The following is a 17,035-nucleotide window of genomic DNA, read 5'->3' on the forward strand; positions in this document are numbered from 1 at the left end:
ACGGCACTCGGACCATCTGCTGAATTGAGCAGCCCTCATTCAGACCAAGAGTTGTTCGGTTTTTTTTGGCGCTAACTGCTTAGACGAACGCAACTCATCGTGTTCCAACATCAACACATGTCTATTTACACAAAATAATTGAAATCGACCTAGCATTCGAACATCTAAATCTTGCAAATGATATACAGCGGTATGATGGGGCTCCAGAGTTCAGGTCGACGCCACGGAAATATCTACAGCTTGTTCTTGATCTCTCTGAGACGGGCACCTTGAAGTCGCTCGTCTGAAAGGGCACTGTATTAGAATACCAAAAGAAAAGACACAGGACTCACAGTTGCCCTCATAAAGGTTATCACTGGGGACAGAGACTATGTGCAGGTGGATGTTTGAGGAGTCAACCATCTCTGGCACGACTTCCTTTATGTTGCGTGCCCCCAGCAAGCGCATGTTCATTTCAAACTCGTCCTATGAGTCAGCGTAATGAGAGGACGTATATTTTAGGGGAGAAGAAACACACATGCAAAATTTGAAGGGCCTGGTCGATACCTTCAGGCCCATAAGACGAGTACGCATACAAGAATGGGCGACCGACACCAACTGTTCAGGATCAGCATAAAAATGACTGAAGCATTATTTGTATTGCATGGATGATCTCCTAACTTACCAGCTGTAGCACCCAATGCAACGGCTTTCATCACGTCAGTCGCACGGCGGACACCACCATCAACGAATAGCTGGAACTTCTCATTGGGAAACGACAGTCCACGTTTCTCTTTGAGTTTGGTGGTGACTTCAACGAGTACTTCAAGACCCGACCGTGCGAAGTCGAGCTGACGTCCGCCGTGATTCGACAAGACGACGCCACTAAGCCCGATGTCGTATGCTTCGAGTGCGTCCTAGTATAAAAAAGTGTGTAAGGCTCGGTACCAGGAAAGGGCACCTAAAGTACCTCCCAACATTGGACACCTTTCAAGATGAGGGGCACTGTAAAAGTATGAGATCTAGCAGTTTTTAGACAAGTGTTTATGCCCCATACTCTTAGTGATACTCTTAAACCATGCCATATCAGACCAGTTCAATCCAGGGTCGATGAAAGACTGTCAGCCAATATGAGCCGTACACCACCACGGAACCCTAAATATCACTCACGCTGATAGCTCGTGCGGCTCCCTGGGAGCGATCAACCCCCCCTTGGTCCGCCTTACTCACCTCCGACGGATCTTCAGCTTCAAACTTCTGCCGCATATCTTTCTCTCTGCGGCCGAGTTGTGGTGCATCAACCGTAATGAACAGACCTTTGATACCACGTTGCTCGGCATGTCGTACTATGCGTTTCGTAATTTCGCGATCTTTATTGACATAAAGCTGGAAGAATTGGACCTGGCCAGGCGCTGCAGCGTCCATGATTTCATCGAAGGAACACGACGCAAGGGTTGGTATCTGTAACGAGCACGGTAACGGCAGTTCAATAACATGAATGCATCAGAAATGCAGACCATCTGGATAACGCCATGCTTCGCGGCTGCCCGCGTCAAATTCAACTCGCCGTCAGGATGGCCCAGCTTTCCCAGAGCTGTCGCAGTCTGTAGAATAGAACGTTTAGAATATAAGAACTTAATCGGAAAGGAAGAATGTACGATGTACAACGGCATGCTTGACTTGTGCCCCAGTATTGTCGTTGACCAATCAACTTTAGTGACATCTTTAAGAATTCGTGGACGGAACCATATCCTGGGGTACAGAACTTCGATCAGAACTCCACACATTAGTTTGCGATCAGATATACCTATGAAAGGCAGCATGATTCTCCCTGTTCGTAATTTCGTCATCAGCTGCTGAGGAGTAATACGCCCATGCTTTCTCTGGCATAGTATATTTCGCAATGGCCTGTCAATACATAAGTATATGCTCTGTCCACATGGCAAAGGCAAACCTCAAAGTCATGAAGGTTCAAAATCTCGGAAAGGGGTGGGCGAGCAGCAATGCGTTCTTGACGTGCACGTTCTTCATCAGTAACCTTCACCTCAACCTTCTCCACAGTTGTGAGATCAACGCTCCCCAAGCTAACGTGAGTGAGTTACGGTCACAATCACGTCAATGGGAAAATACCGACTGTTTCTCAGGTTTGAGGTTGGTCGTAATGGCATCTGGTGGATGAATTGGGTCATACTCTGCACTGCCAGAATGGCATAAGCAACAAACAAATGGGGTATGGAGAATGACGTACGTCGCGTCCTTTCCAGCATACTTCAAGGATTATCTTGCTTCCACCTGTGGTTATTAATCAGTCGATATGCATTGCTGTACAAGAGAGGTTGTGTTTCACCAGGGTGGTCTGTGCCGAAACAGTTAGTCCAGAGTTGATCACATTGCAATGTTACATACTCACCGTCTAGGAAGTCTGTGACATCATAAACCTTACCTACAAACAAAGCTCCAAGTCAGCCATTCGTTTTTGTTGATTCCGAGGTAGACCAATAGAGGGCTGGAATCATGAGAGATATGCACCCACCATGTACAATGATCCAGCAGCTCTCGCGGCTGTTGTGCACAGCAACTTCCTTGCCGGAGTACGTCTTGCCTGAGCTTGCCATGGTGGTTGTCGCGTTGTAATGAGAACCCGAACACGACGGTCTTGAACAAAGGGTCACTTACAAGTGTATGGCGGCTAGACTCTGAGGTCATGAAGAGCCGACGGAGCGCCGTGGCCGACTGGATGCCGGATGGAGTATTTCTGGAGTCGGGGACCCATTCCGGGAACCTGTGATCGTCGCACATTCGCCGAGTTTCCACAAAAGAAATCCAGGTGTATTGCATGCATTTGTTGCTTGTAGAGAGGTAAAGAAAAGTCTAATGATAACAGCGTAACGATACCGATGCTGATGGCCCCATGACATCCAGATACAATTGAAACAGTCGGAAAAACGAATTAGTGGAATAATAACGAGAGCGATATCAAAGTCAAAGAGGCTCTAAACGACGTCAAACGAACTACCTCCCGCCTTTGCGTCTAAGCTGACGACGTCTTGGAGACCCATGACATCAAAGAAGGCCTTGGGATCCATGCCCCTGGCCGATGAAAAGTCAGTGCCAGTCTTCTTCAGGGATTGCATAGCAGCACGAATGCCATGCACAGCAGCGACGCAGGATACGAGTGAGAAAACTGAAAGCATGTTCAAACATCCTTTCTCATGTAGGTAGTGTGCTCCACTTACTGATGATCTTAGCGCCAAGGGCCTCGGCCTCTTTGGTAGTGAAGGAGGGTGTTAGACCGCCAGAAATAACATTAACGAGGACGGGTTTAGGCTTCAAGGCTTCGACCGTGGAGGTTAATAGCTCGGCGGTTTTGACGCCTTCAATGAAGCAGACATCGGCACCGGCATCAGCTGCCAACTTCAACCGAAAGACGGCTTCTTCCATGCCAAGAACTTGAGCGGAGTCGGTACGTCCAATAATGACCTATTAAGATGAATTAGATCAAACATTAAGAATTGTGAAGTGTCCCTTACGAAGTTCGAGTGACCGGGGAAAGAGTCACGAGCAATGACGGCTGCTCGGATACGGGTAACGAATTCCTCTCGGGAGACAACCTGCTTGCCCATCAAGTGACCACAACGTTTAGTTTGTACTTGGTCCTCGATGTGCATGCCAGCAACACCAGCACGGATGTATTGATAGACTGTGCGAGCAACCATGGCAGTACCACCGAAGCTGAATCGAGCAAAGGTGTTAGCTGAGATGTCTGCACGTATATAAAATGTGCTTACCCAGTATCGGCATCAGCGATAACAGGAGTGCTTGGGCTTAAGCTGCACACCATCTGTGCACTTTGGACGAAGTCATTCAATGTAGCGATGGCAAGGTCGGGCATGCCAAGACGTGAAGCGGTGGTTGCTGCACCACTTTGGTACATACAATCGAAACCAGCTTCGAGTGCGCAACGGGCACTAATACCATCACAAATACCAGGGGCAATCTGGTAGGACAACTGAGAATACCTAATCTACAGAGGAAAAAAAATACTTACAACGATACCTGGCCTAGCAAGCAATTGACGAAGACGAGTGGCAGCGTCAAAAGAGAGTTCTCCCTGAAGGAAGTTCTTCGGGTCGAGGCGGGAGTTGTAGTAAACATCAGGTTTAGGCGTCAACTGGGGTACCATGGAGGCACCATTATCTTCGGGCTCTGCATCGGGGGAGATTTGGACGACTGGGGTTTCGCTCGACTCGGAGCTCCTGAAGAAATCAAGTCCAGGTGCCATTGAGAAGAAGAAGTTAGATAAATAGATATGAAGGGTGCGAGTGAGCAACAGTTTGAAAAACTTGAAGGAAAGGTTGGAATTCAATAAGGTAGATGAGTGAAAGGCAGTTTGGCAAGGAAGGGAGGAATGACATCAATTGATTCAATGTGTACGTCCTTATAAGCTTCGGGTAGTTACAAAAATTTCGAATGTTCTGTGTTACGCGGCACCAAAAACCCGTAAACCGGCAGAAAAGGGTAACGTATACGGTGTCAGGGATACAACTCATACAAGCTGCCTGCGGCCACATTATCCTTGATTCGATTTAGGGGGTTTGATTTGGGCATGGAACAATGAAAACAGCTGCGGAGACAAGTGGCGAGAGAAGATGCATGAAAGGGGAAACCACGGGACACACCTATCAGACAGATGCGGAGCAACTTGGCAAGGAGAAACCGAGAAGGATATGAGGGTTGGCTCCGAGATAGGCTGCCGGCAGCAGCCAAGCGAAATTCAAAGCGAAATTCCCGTAGGCGGCGCTAACTCAGGGTTGAATTCAAGTTAATAACCGGATGTCTGACAGTCGGACAGGCTCAAAACGCACAGCTCTAAACCCAGCACATCGGCGTTGTTCAGCAAAAGGCATAACCGGAGCATGTGGAACAAAGCTTGGAACCGACTACGTAGGACACGGACTGGAGGTCACTAGCACTGACGGTATTTGAGCGGAGATATCTAATCCAAGCTTCACTCAAGGATAAAAAAAAAATACCTAAACGGTTAGCCGTTCTCTTGAAAGCACATGGCACAACCGGTCGAGTAACTTAAATATTCATCAACTGGGACCCTTGTAACTGGGAATTTCAAAAGAGTAAAAGTCGCTGTGACGCCGTTAACGTTGAGCACTACAGTATACACTAGTCTGCAGCAGTACTAGTGCAGAGACGCTTGTATAGAACTATTTACATTTCGAGGGACCGAGTCGTCCAAAAAGGTGAGCAACAATGAGTGTCCTTGATTTGGACGCGACGTGGGTGTAGCCTTTAACCCTAACCACTAACCACACCAGCCACTGACGCACCTAGGTCATACATTTGGTTCAAATCTGAACGTACGGTAATATCAATTAATCAATTAGTCACCCATGATGATCATATTATGCAACCTGAACATATGTGTTGACGGCACATTATGCTCGTTTCCGTGGACCAAGGTTTGCAGAATATTATCCTGAGTATTTCGCCCAGATCGAATCTGCTACAAAATGAATTCTATGTGCATCCCATATGGCTCAGCGCTTAGCGAACCCCTCCCGCGGCACAAAGTCGGCGTTAGGGGGGTTAACGTTGGGCATTTATGGACATCCCTTTGGATCATGATGAGACACGGCTTACGTACATCGGTCCACCGTTTCTGACAGGCTCGCGATTTGAGAACATGTACATAGAACAACTTGCGGATCCAGAAAGTCTAGTATTGATGATGTAACGTGTTCATGACGCTGTCGTACTTTCGCTCAAAGTCCGTATGCGCACCCCATTTCCCTTCCACTGTCCGGTCTATCCCCGACCGGAGTGCGCCATCCGATCCGCTCGTACGCTCATGATCCCCATCCATGGCGGAAGGCAATTTGCTCCTAATGGTATGCTCTACGACGTAAATCGTGTATACGATCTCCGCACATTCCGCTTAGCAGGGCTCAAAAAGTGGATAAGATGAGTTTTTGCGAAACTCGAAGATACTACCTCCATTAAAATCGAACATTTGCTGATATGTCTCTAATTTCTACTCGGACAGTCGCTGAGCACGCAACTGCCTCAAGTTGTTGGATCATCGTGCACGGTGTGTGGTTCGCGCATCAATTTATTTGGCACCAAGTACTTATCAACAATATATTACACAAGGCAAAGTGTACGATGTTACAGATTTTTTGCCTGGTACGTCACTGGACCATGGCATAAAGTGAATGATGCCGCGTTCTCATCGCATACCGCTGGTTTTTCCAGAACATCCTGGTGGCAGCAAGATTATCCTGAAGTATGCCGGTGTGGATGCAACGTAAGGATCATCGCGTTCGTACAGGTCTAGCCTAATGAGGAATTTACCGGCTATCAGTGAAGCATATGACCCTATTCACCCTCCGGATGCCATTACGACCCACCTACCGAAGGATAAGCAGTGAGGAGCATTCAGATTTCCGAGAACATTCTAATGACCAATCGTGTTATCTGCGCAGCCTTGGCGTTGTCGACCCGAACACTGTGGTCAAGGTTATCAAAGAAGTTACTGCGGAGGAGAAGATTCGCCAAGAATTGATGATGGCTCGGCCTTCCTTGGATGAAATCGTTAATCTGCATGATTTCGAGGTCGGTACTTCGCGTCAGCAAGATCCTGTGCGAATTAATCACGCGTCTGAAAGGCAGTCGCAAAAGGCATTCTCCCTCCTAAAGCATGGGCCTACTACTCTTCAGCGTCTGATGATGAAATCACCATACGCGAGAATCGTGCAGCATACCAAAGGTTCGCCCAGCGTTGTCCATAATTAATAATTGAACTATGGTCTCACCACATTTTCTAGAATATGGTTTCGTCCCCGTGTTCTTCGTGATGTTTCGGTTGTCGATTGGTCAACATCCATCCTCGGTTGGAGATCCTCGCTTCCAGTGTACATTGTAAGTACTTGGCATTCCCATAGGTCGTAAATAGATGTAGCCTCACCCGGATTTGCCAGTCTGCTACAGCACTTGGCAAGCTCGGCCATCCAGATGGAGAACTGAACTTGACCAGAGCGGCCGGAAAACATGGCGTAATCCAGATGGTAACGGACAATTTTCATCAAATTGATGCTGGCCATTGTTGACCAGCGATGCAAAGATTCCAACACTTGCATCTTGCGCATTCGATGAGATCGTTGATGCTGCGGTCCCCGGCCAGGTCCAGTTCCTGCAGCTCTATGTCAACCGTGACCGGGAGATCACAAGGAAGTACGTTCAACATGCTGAGAAGCGTGGTGTGAAGGGCCTCTTCATAACCGTCGATGCCCCTCAGCTTGGTCGCCGTGAGAAGGATATGCGCATGAAATTCATTGACGAATCTGGGGTTGCGAAAGTCCAAGAAAATCAATCTGGAGTCAAGAAGGACGAGGGCGTTGCCCGTGCCATTTCCGTAGGTCCAAGCAAATCTTACGTGGCGGATGATATTGAAAATTGTGCATCGATCAGTCCTTCATCGATCCTTCCTTATCGTGGAAGGACATCCCCTGGTTCAAGAGCATCACGAATAGTCAGTACTTCTGGGCCGACTTGTAATAAATTATATCTCACGCTTTCATCTCAGTGCCTATTGTCCTCAAGGGTGTTGCTACACCCGAAGACGCACTCATGGCCTATGACTATGGTCTTGCTGGAATTGTCCTATCCAATCACGGTGGTCGTCAACTCGACACGGCTCGATCCGGTGTCGAGAACCTGATTGAGGTTGTTGCCGCTCTCAAGACCCGTGGTCCTTGGCCCAACCCTAAATTCGAAGTCTTCGTTGATGGCGGCGTCCGGAGAGCTTCCGACGTCCTCAAGGCTATCGCCCTCGGGGCATCTGCCGTCGGTGTCGGTCGGGCATTTATGTATTCCTTCTGTGCCTATGGACAAGACGGCGTTGAAAAGGCCTTCCAAATCTTCCGGGTGAGTCGATCGGGCGATGACACTATGCATATCCGATAGTCACTCCCAAATATAGGACTGAACTAGAAATGAACATGCGCCTCCTTGGTGCCCGCACTATAGATGACCTGACACCTGACATGGTCGACGCAAATGCCCTCCACTCGCACGTTGGTCTCACTCCACCAGATAACCTATATAACACTACATGTGAGTTCATGCCATTTGATCGGTGATATTCCTTCTGATTCTGTGTTTCGAAGATCAACCCCTGGCGCTTGCCCAGTTCAAGAACAAGCTGTGAGACTCACGACATTGGAGTCCCGCATTTGATTTTTGCACATAGCATTCATCTTTGCTCTTGATTCCGATTTGGTCGCATTATTCAGTTATACTTCGCATGATACAAATGATGCCTTTACCCTATAATGCATTCTCATATCCCGCACATGCTAGATTCTTATTATTGAAAGGAGGACCGTTCGAGTGGTCAAGTGCTATTTCAACCTGACTGAATTATTCCATGTAGTTGATACTATCATGATGTGTGCTGGCTCGATTGAGGCATGACTAAGTAGCCATGCCTGCGAAATAAACAATAGCGCCGATGTATGACAATGGAACACGATTTGAAAAAAAAAAAGGAGGTCCCGGATATTTGACTCCAAGGACATACTCAGTAAGATTAGCGCCGGCTCCCAGACATTGAGTTACAGGGTCACCTTCTGAAACACCCCTAGATCTTATATTATACTCGTAGATGATGATTCTTGGCATGATAGATAAGAATGAACCGGCCAAGTTGCTGGGCGTTCCGAGTCAGTCATTGCTGAATTAGTCTATTGGAGCTCACATGATAAGAGTTCGTAAGCCAAGCCTAGGACAATTGTACCTCCTGGGACATGCCAACCTTCTGTTGTTCCGCTAGTAAGGATCATGGTGTCAATAGAATCATGGGAGCGTGTCGAATTTGATCGGCTATCTAACATCAAATATGTAATGATGGAACGTTCGATCCTGCGGAAGAGGCGTAGCTATTTTGACGCGGCCGCTGAGCGGTCTGCACAGAGGTCGGCGGAATATAAGCCATCATTTTACCTGTTCTACTTGTCAAATTTGAGTTCTCAAAGGGTATCAGTCGAACGGCGCATCCGAACAGTCGTGGCAAGAGATGATGTCCCCAAATACCCAGCGGTTGATATGGATGATTGTGATTGCCTATCTCGATTGAATAGAAAAAGTTGAATATATGTTTGATTAATTCCTAGAGGATGGTTAAAATGAGTGCACCCCGTATCTCAAAGCACTCACGAAAGACATATTATATATGGATTTCCAAAAGTGCCATATCGGTTTTTCTCTAGGTCATTGAAGACAAAATAAAAGGATTTTTTTTTGCTAGAAAAATGATTTCTCGGAGTCCCGCTTTGTCCATTGCACAGAATGCTCAGTAAATGATTTTATTACAGCCGATAGACGACTACAGTGTACAACGTCTAGTAATTCACCGTTAGAAAAAAATTGGAAAATCAATTATTATGACAGATTGAAAATACACCTACGTTAGACTAACGGTTGAAATGCTGACGCGCAGGGTGGGTTTGACGCGAAATAGATGAGGTTTGACGCGGCACAAAATGTTTGACATGGCGTGCAAGTAGGCCTTGACGCAGCATAGGTAAGTGTGGAGGTTGACATTAGTAGTCATACGGAGGCTGCGAATATGTCGGGAGAACTTATGGTATGAGTGGTGCTTGACCCAGCCTGAATGAGGCTTGACATGGTAGTACAGAGGTCGCATCAGACTTAACAAGGTGGGGCCGCGGCTTGACGCGGTAAGACAATACTTCACATTGTGTCTGAAAACCAATATTAGATCACTTTAGAGGCAATACAAGATGGTCTTACAGTACTACCAATTGATACATTCCCGAGCAGTATTCCAGGTGCTGTACGCAGATGGACATTCATATGTTGATCATTAAGGAGGATTCAAAGGATTTTGCGAGCGACATAAGATGGTGTTTGAACATGATCCTATACAATCGATTTGCGACAGTACAGCGTCACGACCGCGGAAGCAATTAGTCTGTAGTCCGCGGGCCCGCGGCCATGTAATACTCCGTCCACCTTATGCAACTTGCTCGGCGACGACACAACGTTAGTTTAATTAAACCAACATGCTAATACCTTTTGGGCCTGCGATCACAGGTCTCTGTAAATTTTCCTCCGCTACAAACTATTCCACGACCAATGATGTCCGTGATTGGGCGGCAAGACCACTGAGCGGTGATTATATGTTCGCGATTGATGTAGAATGACTGTTACCTGTTAGACAATAAGATGGTCCCCTTGATGATAACTAGACCGGCGAGCAGTCATCTTCAGCGCAAAGTGGGCGGCCCGAACTCAACTGCTGTCTCTAGAGGGTCACCATCAGTGTCTTGCACATACTGCGGTCACGGGATTTATTTACTTGCCGCTCCACACGGCGGTGGTACGTATCACCCAGTCTTCAAATTTTGGTTTACAGACTGAAACAAGAAGCATTGATGAATACACAATATGAGAACACGAAAGACACCGATCTTGATGCATCGAAGTTTTGGCCCGCGATCCAATGTAGAGGCGAACCGTTGTCAATAAGAAAACAACAGGTCATAAAACAACAGAGCAAGACCATTCGTACAAGTAGGAAATTTACCTATGGTGTGAAAGCAATCCAGGAGTCGGCGTGACGCGTAGATAAGTTGCAGGTTTGCTTCAGGAGGTCAGTATGTGATCTGCTGTTTAACAGGTCGTGGCGTCCATGCTGTCGATGTGTGCGACTACCTCTTCATGATGGATGTTGTTCCCCCATTTATTCCTGTTTGTCTTTGGTATTGTACCACGGCCCGGCAAGAGTTTGAATCATCACTTAGGGAAGGCACCTGAGGCCATCGTGGCACATCACGGATAGATGCTGGCGTCAAGCATTACAGACGTCACTAAGCTTGAGTTGAACGTAAAATGCGGCCAAGTGCCACGCTAATGATCTTCAAGGCAATGATAGAGCCGCCAACTGTTACGCCGTATGGTGCGCAGTTCGTACAGAGGGGGTGTTGCCTGAGCATATTCCACACCAGGTCTGACCATATGCATAGTTGTTGTAGTTACTCAGTAAAAATGACGGTGCGCTAGAGTAACGGCAAAAATCCTGCTTACTCGAAGCAATGACCTAGATGCACATGTCACAGCAGCTCCTCGTGCACATTGAAATATCTGGACATGTAATGTTAGCTCTCTGCATACGCAACTGATAAAAATTGCGTACCGCACGACCTTTCCCATTCCGCGACATGTTCCTGCACCATCTTTTTCCCATTTCACAATCCACCGTCCCACAATCTTGCCCGAAGCATCGAAGGTTTCCGCTATTGTTTCCTCCTCGCCCGGTGGGCCACCTTTCACTGCCATGAGTGCGTCCTCTTTTGGCGGTGGCAGTAAGACGTTTTGCACGAGCTCCCACTTCGCAAATGGTCGCTTCGTCTCTACTAGGAAGTCAGCGTCATACACACGCGTGACGAGCCTTTGTAGCGTAAGCGTGAGCGTGGTCATCTCAATGCCTTCGATATTGCCATTGTCGGCTGGCGAAAGCCTTCGCAGGTCAACGACATAGGATGCGCCAGCCCACCCAACGAGGGCGGTCGAGATAGAACTTGTGGAAAGTGCGGTTGCTGCTAAAGCAATTCGAGCAGGCAGAGGGAGCGATGATTCGACAATGAAGATGAATGGGGTCATAATACATGACAGACCCAAGGATGAAAGAGAGAAAATTTTGAGACGACGGAATGTCTGTGTAAGTGGACCATGGTAAGCAACCGGCTCAGCTTGGCTATCTACGGAAGAGGGTGTTTTTGTCGAGAACGCAGCATCGTCTGCTGTTAGAGGGGATGTTGAAAAATGTCGACTCCGAGCGGTGAGCTGTGGCCGCTGCCTCTGCGGATCACAGGGTGTGGACCAAAACTTGAAAGCTCGTGCAGATCTGCAACATATCACGGAGCCATTGAATGAAGCAAGCCGATGGGCTCGATAGCTGGCCAACCTGAAAGTAGTGAGCTGGAACATGATAATGGAGGTTCAGTTATCATGTATTTGTCACTGGTATCCAAGTTGGCCCGTCGGCGTTTTGCGTTAGCCTCGGCCCTCGATGGACGCACCAGTATATTATTCCAAGGCTGAATTCATCGAAACTGTAAGCGACGAACCCAGCGGATTCAATCAATTGTTGACACTGATCTAGGACACAGGAAACAAAGTCTCTCGAAGAGCCACCATAGCTGGACCTCAGAACATCATTCTCGGAGGAAAGACTATTATTTCCAGCGGCGCAATCATCCGGGGAGATCTTCGCAGAACAGGTCCTGGTCATGCCGTTGTCATTTCCCTTGGAAGGTACTGCCTCGTTGGCGAGGGTTGCGTGATGAGGTGCGTTTTACTTGGAGGTAGCATATGCATCTAACTTGGAGGTTCTACGATACTCCAGGCCACCATACAAGACGTATCGCGGAAATTTCAATTACTACCCAATGAAGATCGGGGACTATGTTCACATTGGTGCCAATACCGTTGTCGAAGCTGCGACGATCGGGAATCATGTTGTCATTGGGAAGAATTGTGTTATTGTAAGTCTTCCTGACCATCAATACACGATTGTCTTCAAAGTTCACTGGGCATGTCCTGCAGGGAAAGTTTACAATCATCAAAGATTGCGCACAGGTGGCAGACAACACTGTCATTCCTCCCAACACTGTTATTCCAGCTCTGGCTCTATTTACTGGCTCGCCAGGCTAGTGATTTTTAACGTTTGCTTGTATCTCATGATAATGATGCCGACTATATTTCGTAGGTCGCTTTGTCGAAGATTTACCAGAGTCTACACAAGAGATGGTTGAATCCCAGACAAAACAGTACTATAGTCGTTTCCAACCTTTAGAGCGATGATTAGGCATCGTGATCCTCTAGCCTTAGCCCACTTACCATCACTTCTACCATCAGATCATCCTTATCATGTGTGACCTCTGGATAGTCACGGTATTTTGCATTGCACCTGTCTGTCTGCCTGATCCACTTAACATGACATCTCAGTTATGCTACTCGTATCCTTCTCTCCCATGGCTTTTGTCGGCACTGCCTCGGAGTCAGGCTCAAATCCCTTACCCACACCAATAGGTTGAAGTAATGCAGTGTGTACTTGTGTCTAATTTAATGCGCAGCGTCTCTAAGCACTACGAGACTCATCAGTACGGATGCCACGGGAATACAGGTGCAAGATCCTCCCGCGGTGCAGCCTGAGGGTGACGAGTCGTTTGGGTCAGAGATTTCAGTACTGCTCCCTATTAAATTATTACTACACGAGATCTTCTGAATGCGAGAAGCCCAAGGGTCCACACTTTTGTTCCAGTCGACCCCGTAGATCCAATAGGATAAACACACCACTTTATAATTAAATTGCATGCTTGGAAAAAAAGGAAATTCCTGGTTGTGATCTATTATCATGTGGGTAGTATTGTCAACTCCTGTGCTACAGAACTAGAAAATTGAAATAAATTGTCGACTTAAGAATTTAGGTAAGAGTAGGAACTCACTATATCTACATCATTTACTTGGTTCAGACTGGTTCACCTCTCGTGTTCGAGGTCGCAGTGAGGGGAACAACGACTTGCGTTTCTGTAATGGGGATGCTGGTTTGTTGCCACCATCGTTGATGTCGGAGTCGGCATGTTTGTGGTCACGTTCGTGGGCGATGGTTAAGAAATTGACGATAACAGCCCACAAGCTGTTAGCGCTCATATGACTGTACTCTTGTAGGACAGCTTGATCAGCAATCCGCGCGAGCCGTCTAGCTTCATCTGTATCTCGCCGCGATATAATGCTACTCGGTGGAGGACGCTCATCCATATCCAAAGCCCAGGCCCAACTCCAGCTGGCAGAGGCGGCTTCCAGACCTTCTTTGATACCTTTCACAGTATCGTGTGCCTTCCCCTTGCCATTTTTGGTCGGCGAACCATGCGAGTCTTGAAGTTGTGCAATGTTCTTCACAACGTCTTTTCTCGAAAGCTCGAGGTTGCGCTGACGTTGTTTCTGGATGGCATGTCGCTCTTTCGCAAACTTTTTGTCAAATTTACACTTCCCCTCCATATAGCGTCGCACGGCGAGCTCCGAGAGAACTCCTATGATTTCCGGGGGAGTATGAAATGCGTCCAAGTCTGCCTCTGGTTCCAGTGCTCGAAGTACGCCGGAAGTTGACACCCTTTCGCGAATCATGCCTTCCTTCCAGCAGAGGCCACCCTGCGAAAGAATTAGGGACATCAGCCTGGTTTTCAATAACACACTTTGTAAAACATACTTGGTCATCGCAATATACCCTACTCTCTCCTGCAAATCGCTGTACATTATCAGCGGAGTCAGACACACTACCCTTGTCCTCCTTGCCTCCCACGTTTACGTTATCCGAAGATCGAGCCCGCAGTGTGGACTGGAAAAGAGTGTTGTCAGATGCAGACTTTGGCACACCAGGTCGAGACAATGGAGGGAGAAGAGATTTGGATGAACGCGGCGAAAGAGCAACGGAATCAGGAGCATTGGACGACGACAAGCTATCTGGTTTGCCCTGGATACGATTTAGGAATTCAGGCGTAGACAATGCACGGGAGAGCAGAGAAAACCCGACGGCGGTGCGAGAGGCTAAGGCGCTAGTAGTAGGTGAGACCATCGGACTGGACGAAGATCTGGACAGTGCGCTCATGCCTGTAACGTGCTTTGTAAAAGATGCAATTGCGCGGTAGCAAAATTTTCCTGGGGTAGTAAAAGAGAACAGGACCGGCAAAATGTGAGCCGTATCTAGGGCGAAAGACTTATTTCAGGCCGCAACGTAAATGACATTGCTCACCATCATAGACCTGTAGATGAACTGCAGTTGGACTGAAACGGCCTTCTATCCCCTTGAGTGGCGGATAAAGAGAGCGTACTTCTTCCTTGAGCGGATAACGGGAAGGATGTGCAGCTTTGTGAGCCCTTCATAGGCATTTTAGATGGTGAACGGGTCAGAATGTTGACGACTAACGAATAAATAGCTTCGTCTCTCAAAACCTCCTTGTCGCTCGCAATAAAGAGCAAAGGCGGCAAGCCACCCAGGTACGAGAGGGCCGGACTAACAAGTGGGTGTCCGAGCAAGCTATTTTGGGCATACATGTGCACCTGCTCTTCTATCACCAATAATTCACCTGAATTGGTTAGAAGGCGTATGTCCTGATCTTCTTTCTTGTCGACTGACGGTAGTGCAGCAGTGGCGCCCACGTTAACAGGCATTTCACTGCAAACCGATCTTTCGTCCTCCCCGGTTAAGTTAATCAATGATACACCCCTTGAATCCTGATGTACGCTGACATTTGAGGAAGCCTCAGTGTCGTGTTTATCATGTTTCGGTTCAAGCCGAACCATCTGACGTATCCGCCTGCGCAGCCCAGAATGGACGGTGCTGGTCATTTCATCCGATGGCGGAGGCCACAAGGGACTAGGTTTCTGGAATGAAAGTCCATATACAGGAATGACGTCCTACGTATCATGGTGTTAGCATACTGTTGCACAATTTCATTGACAGCCTACCGTGGCAGTGTTGGTGTGGATGCTTGGGAAAGAGTGTGTTAAATCGCACCAAGGAGAAATCAAGATCCCCCCTGCAGGTAATGGGAGTCCAGTGTCGCGCAAAATTTGTAACAATGCGAGGGTGAGACCGCCCCCTGCAGAATCTCCTGCAAGAACGATATGTGCTGGCTGCACTGGCTGGTGGGACGCATCAGAAGGAGGTTTGATCAAGTAAAGATCTACAAGGGAGGGTCTTTTAGAACGTTGTGCTCAGAATTCTGAAACGACGGTACTGACAAGCAGCAAGAAGATCTTGTAAGGCGCAGGGAAAGGGATACTGCGGAGCCAGGCGGTAGTTGATAGCTAGCTTCTGTTCAATGACAGTCAATAGGTGGTAGTGAGAGGATGACTGACCAAAAACACGGCCGTTGATCTTCCTTGCATGTCGCTGGAGACTGTATCTGAATAACCTCCGTGAGTTTACCAAAGTTGCTAAGCGGAAAAAGAAGAAGCCAACCTTTCTTGATCAACGCTCCCAAAGTAATAACCCCCTGAGAACTGTCGTTGTATGCTTTAAATTTAAGCAAAGACACAACACACCTCCATGGGCGTATAGTATGCAGCGCATTTCGTCCATTTCTTCCTTGTAAATACTACTCTCGTTTGAGCTGGAGGCTGGCAGTCCACTTGGAGTCGAGGTTTCACTTTCACTGGTGGGTATTTCCGTATTGGAGTTCTCTTTATGTTTCGCTTTGCTCCGCTTCTTCGCCTTTTGATAGTCCTTACGAGCCGTGATCCACTCAGCATCGATACTAGATAAATTGAATTGAGTAAATGATTCCTGATTCACAAGCGCAGATATTATTACCCTTTGACTCCACGCACTTGCCACCACTTTGTGCCGCCCACTAAGCGCTTGGCGAGTTCTTCTCCACCAAGTGCTTGGATGACGTAGCTGGCAGCCTCATCGCAGCAGGATAATGGAACTAACAAACGCACGACATGAGATGAGGGAAGAGACGGCGTCCGATTATTCGAAAATGCTTGTACTTCCTCCACGGTGTGACTAGGTCACTGTCAGACACACGTATTCGCGGTCGGGTTTGTGCACGCACTATGTCGAGGCCTGGAGGAAACTCTGCATTCTGCCCTAAGTTCGGGGGTACTTGGGTGATTGACTCCGAAACGTACCTTGACGATATTGAACGCTTCATGGTAGAGAAGTTCGTCCTGGTGCAGCTGTGTTGCAAAGTTGGACTGCTGTGCATTCTCCTTCTTGATACGATCGAAGTAATGTTTGACCAACGTTTCCAGTACTAGTGGTCCCAGTCGCAGTCCCGTATTGCGCGTCAGAGAGTTTGACATCGTCCCAATGGTTCACCAAGGTGGAATGGTGCGTGGAATAGTGCAATTACTAAACGCCTCGATGCCTTCCACGGGCCCTTGCCGAATGACGGGCTACGTGCAGCTTAGAGCCGACAGTTGGTCTTCTAATCAGAGAGAAGTTCAAATA

The 17,035-nt window shown here is 47.8% G+C and overlaps 6 protein-coding genes across 6 annotated transcripts; 2 read left to right on the forward strand and 4 right to left on the reverse strand.

The window, feature by feature from the left end:
- Nucleotides 1-55: 55 nt before the first annotated feature.
- DFJ58DRAFT_798997 (FMN-dependent dehydrogenase-domain-containing protein) lies at nt 56-2,668 on the reverse strand. Its single transcript, XM_041390720.1, has 15 exons — nt 2,513-2,668; nt 2,382-2,422; nt 2,228-2,247; nt 2,114-2,176; nt 1,934-2,063; nt 1,787-1,887; nt 1,638-1,731; nt 1,497-1,583; nt 1,150-1,440; nt 1,037-1,097; nt 950-984; nt 665-896; nt 518-597; nt 333-465; nt 56-283 (listed from the first exon to the last, which is right to left on the reverse strand). Exons 1-15 carry the CDS (start codon nt 2,592-2,594, stop codon nt 234-236), a joined length of 1,500 nt encoding a protein of 499 aa, XP_041241481.1. The 5' UTR covers nt 2,595-2,668; the 3' UTR covers nt 56-233.
- DFJ58DRAFT_490965 (phosphoenolpyruvate pyruvate domain-containing protein) lies at nt 2,574-4,386 on the reverse strand. The gene is made up of 5 exons (XM_041380653.1): nt 4,028-4,386; nt 3,768-3,976; nt 3,510-3,711; nt 3,216-3,459; nt 2,574-3,163 (listed from the first exon to the last, which is right to left on the reverse strand). The coding sequence occupies exons 1-5, from the start codon at nt 4,259-4,261 to the stop codon at nt 2,973-2,975; spliced, it is 1,080 nt and encodes a 359-aa protein (XP_041241482.1). The 5' UTR covers nt 4,262-4,386; the 3' UTR covers nt 2,574-2,972.
- Nucleotides 4,387-6,012: 1,626 nt separating this feature from the next.
- Nucleotides 6,013-8,200, forward strand: DFJ58DRAFT_663693 (glyoxylate dehydrogenase; the record flags this gene model as incomplete). Its single annotated transcript, XM_041382387.1, has 13 exons — nt 6,013-6,082; nt 6,145-6,177; nt 6,247-6,298; nt 6,356-6,418; nt 6,477-6,606; nt 6,660-6,760; nt 6,819-6,912; nt 6,972-7,058; nt 7,115-7,405; nt 7,462-7,522; nt 7,577-7,921; nt 7,957-8,106; nt 8,160-8,200. 13 exons carry the CDS (start codon nt 6,013-6,015, stop codon nt 8,198-8,200), a joined length of 1,518 nt encoding a protein of 505 aa, XP_041241483.1.
- A 2,926-nt stretch (nt 8,201-11,126) lies between these two features.
- On the reverse strand, nt 11,127-11,676 carry DFJ58DRAFT_717329 (uncharacterized protein; the record flags this gene model as incomplete). The annotated part of the gene is made up of 2 exons (XM_041384348.1): nt 11,127-11,157; nt 11,210-11,676. The coding sequence occupies 2 exons, from the start codon at nt 11,674-11,676 to the stop codon at nt 11,127-11,129; spliced, it is 498 nt and encodes a 165-aa protein (XP_041241484.1).
- Nucleotides 11,677-12,046: 370 nt separating this feature from the next.
- DFJ58DRAFT_799020 (dynactin, subunit p25) lies at nt 12,047-13,178 on the forward strand. The gene is made up of 6 exons (XM_041390721.1): nt 12,047-12,130; nt 12,179-12,363; nt 12,422-12,560; nt 12,622-12,724; nt 12,785-12,969; nt 13,024-13,178. Exons 1-5 carry the CDS (start codon nt 12,086-12,088, stop codon nt 12,877-12,879), a joined length of 567 nt encoding a protein of 188 aa, XP_041241485.1. The 5' UTR covers nt 12,047-12,085; the 3' UTR covers nt 12,880-12,969; nt 13,024-13,178.
- A 355-nt stretch (nt 13,179-13,533) lies between these two features.
- Nucleotides 13,534-16,887, reverse strand: DFJ58DRAFT_663765 (uncharacterized protein; the record flags this gene model as incomplete). Its single annotated transcript, XM_041382394.1, has 12 exons — nt 13,534-14,226; nt 14,285-14,778; nt 14,828-14,952; nt 15,002-15,492; nt 15,544-15,761; nt 15,820-15,892; nt 15,944-15,983; nt 16,040-16,073; nt 16,123-16,334; nt 16,391-16,588; nt 16,638-16,660; nt 16,714-16,887. 12 exons carry the CDS (start codon nt 16,885-16,887, stop codon nt 13,534-13,536), a joined length of 2,775 nt encoding a protein of 924 aa, XP_041241486.1.
- Between the last annotated feature and the right edge of the window lie 148 nt (nt 16,888-17,035).

This window comes from Suillus subalutaceus (assembly GCF_016647625.1).
Source record: "Suillus subalutaceus strain FC151 chromosome Unknown DFJ58scaffold_89, whole genome shotgun sequence".
NCBI lineage: Eukaryota > Fungi > Basidiomycota > Agaricomycetes > Boletales > Suillaceae > Suillus > Suillus subalutaceus.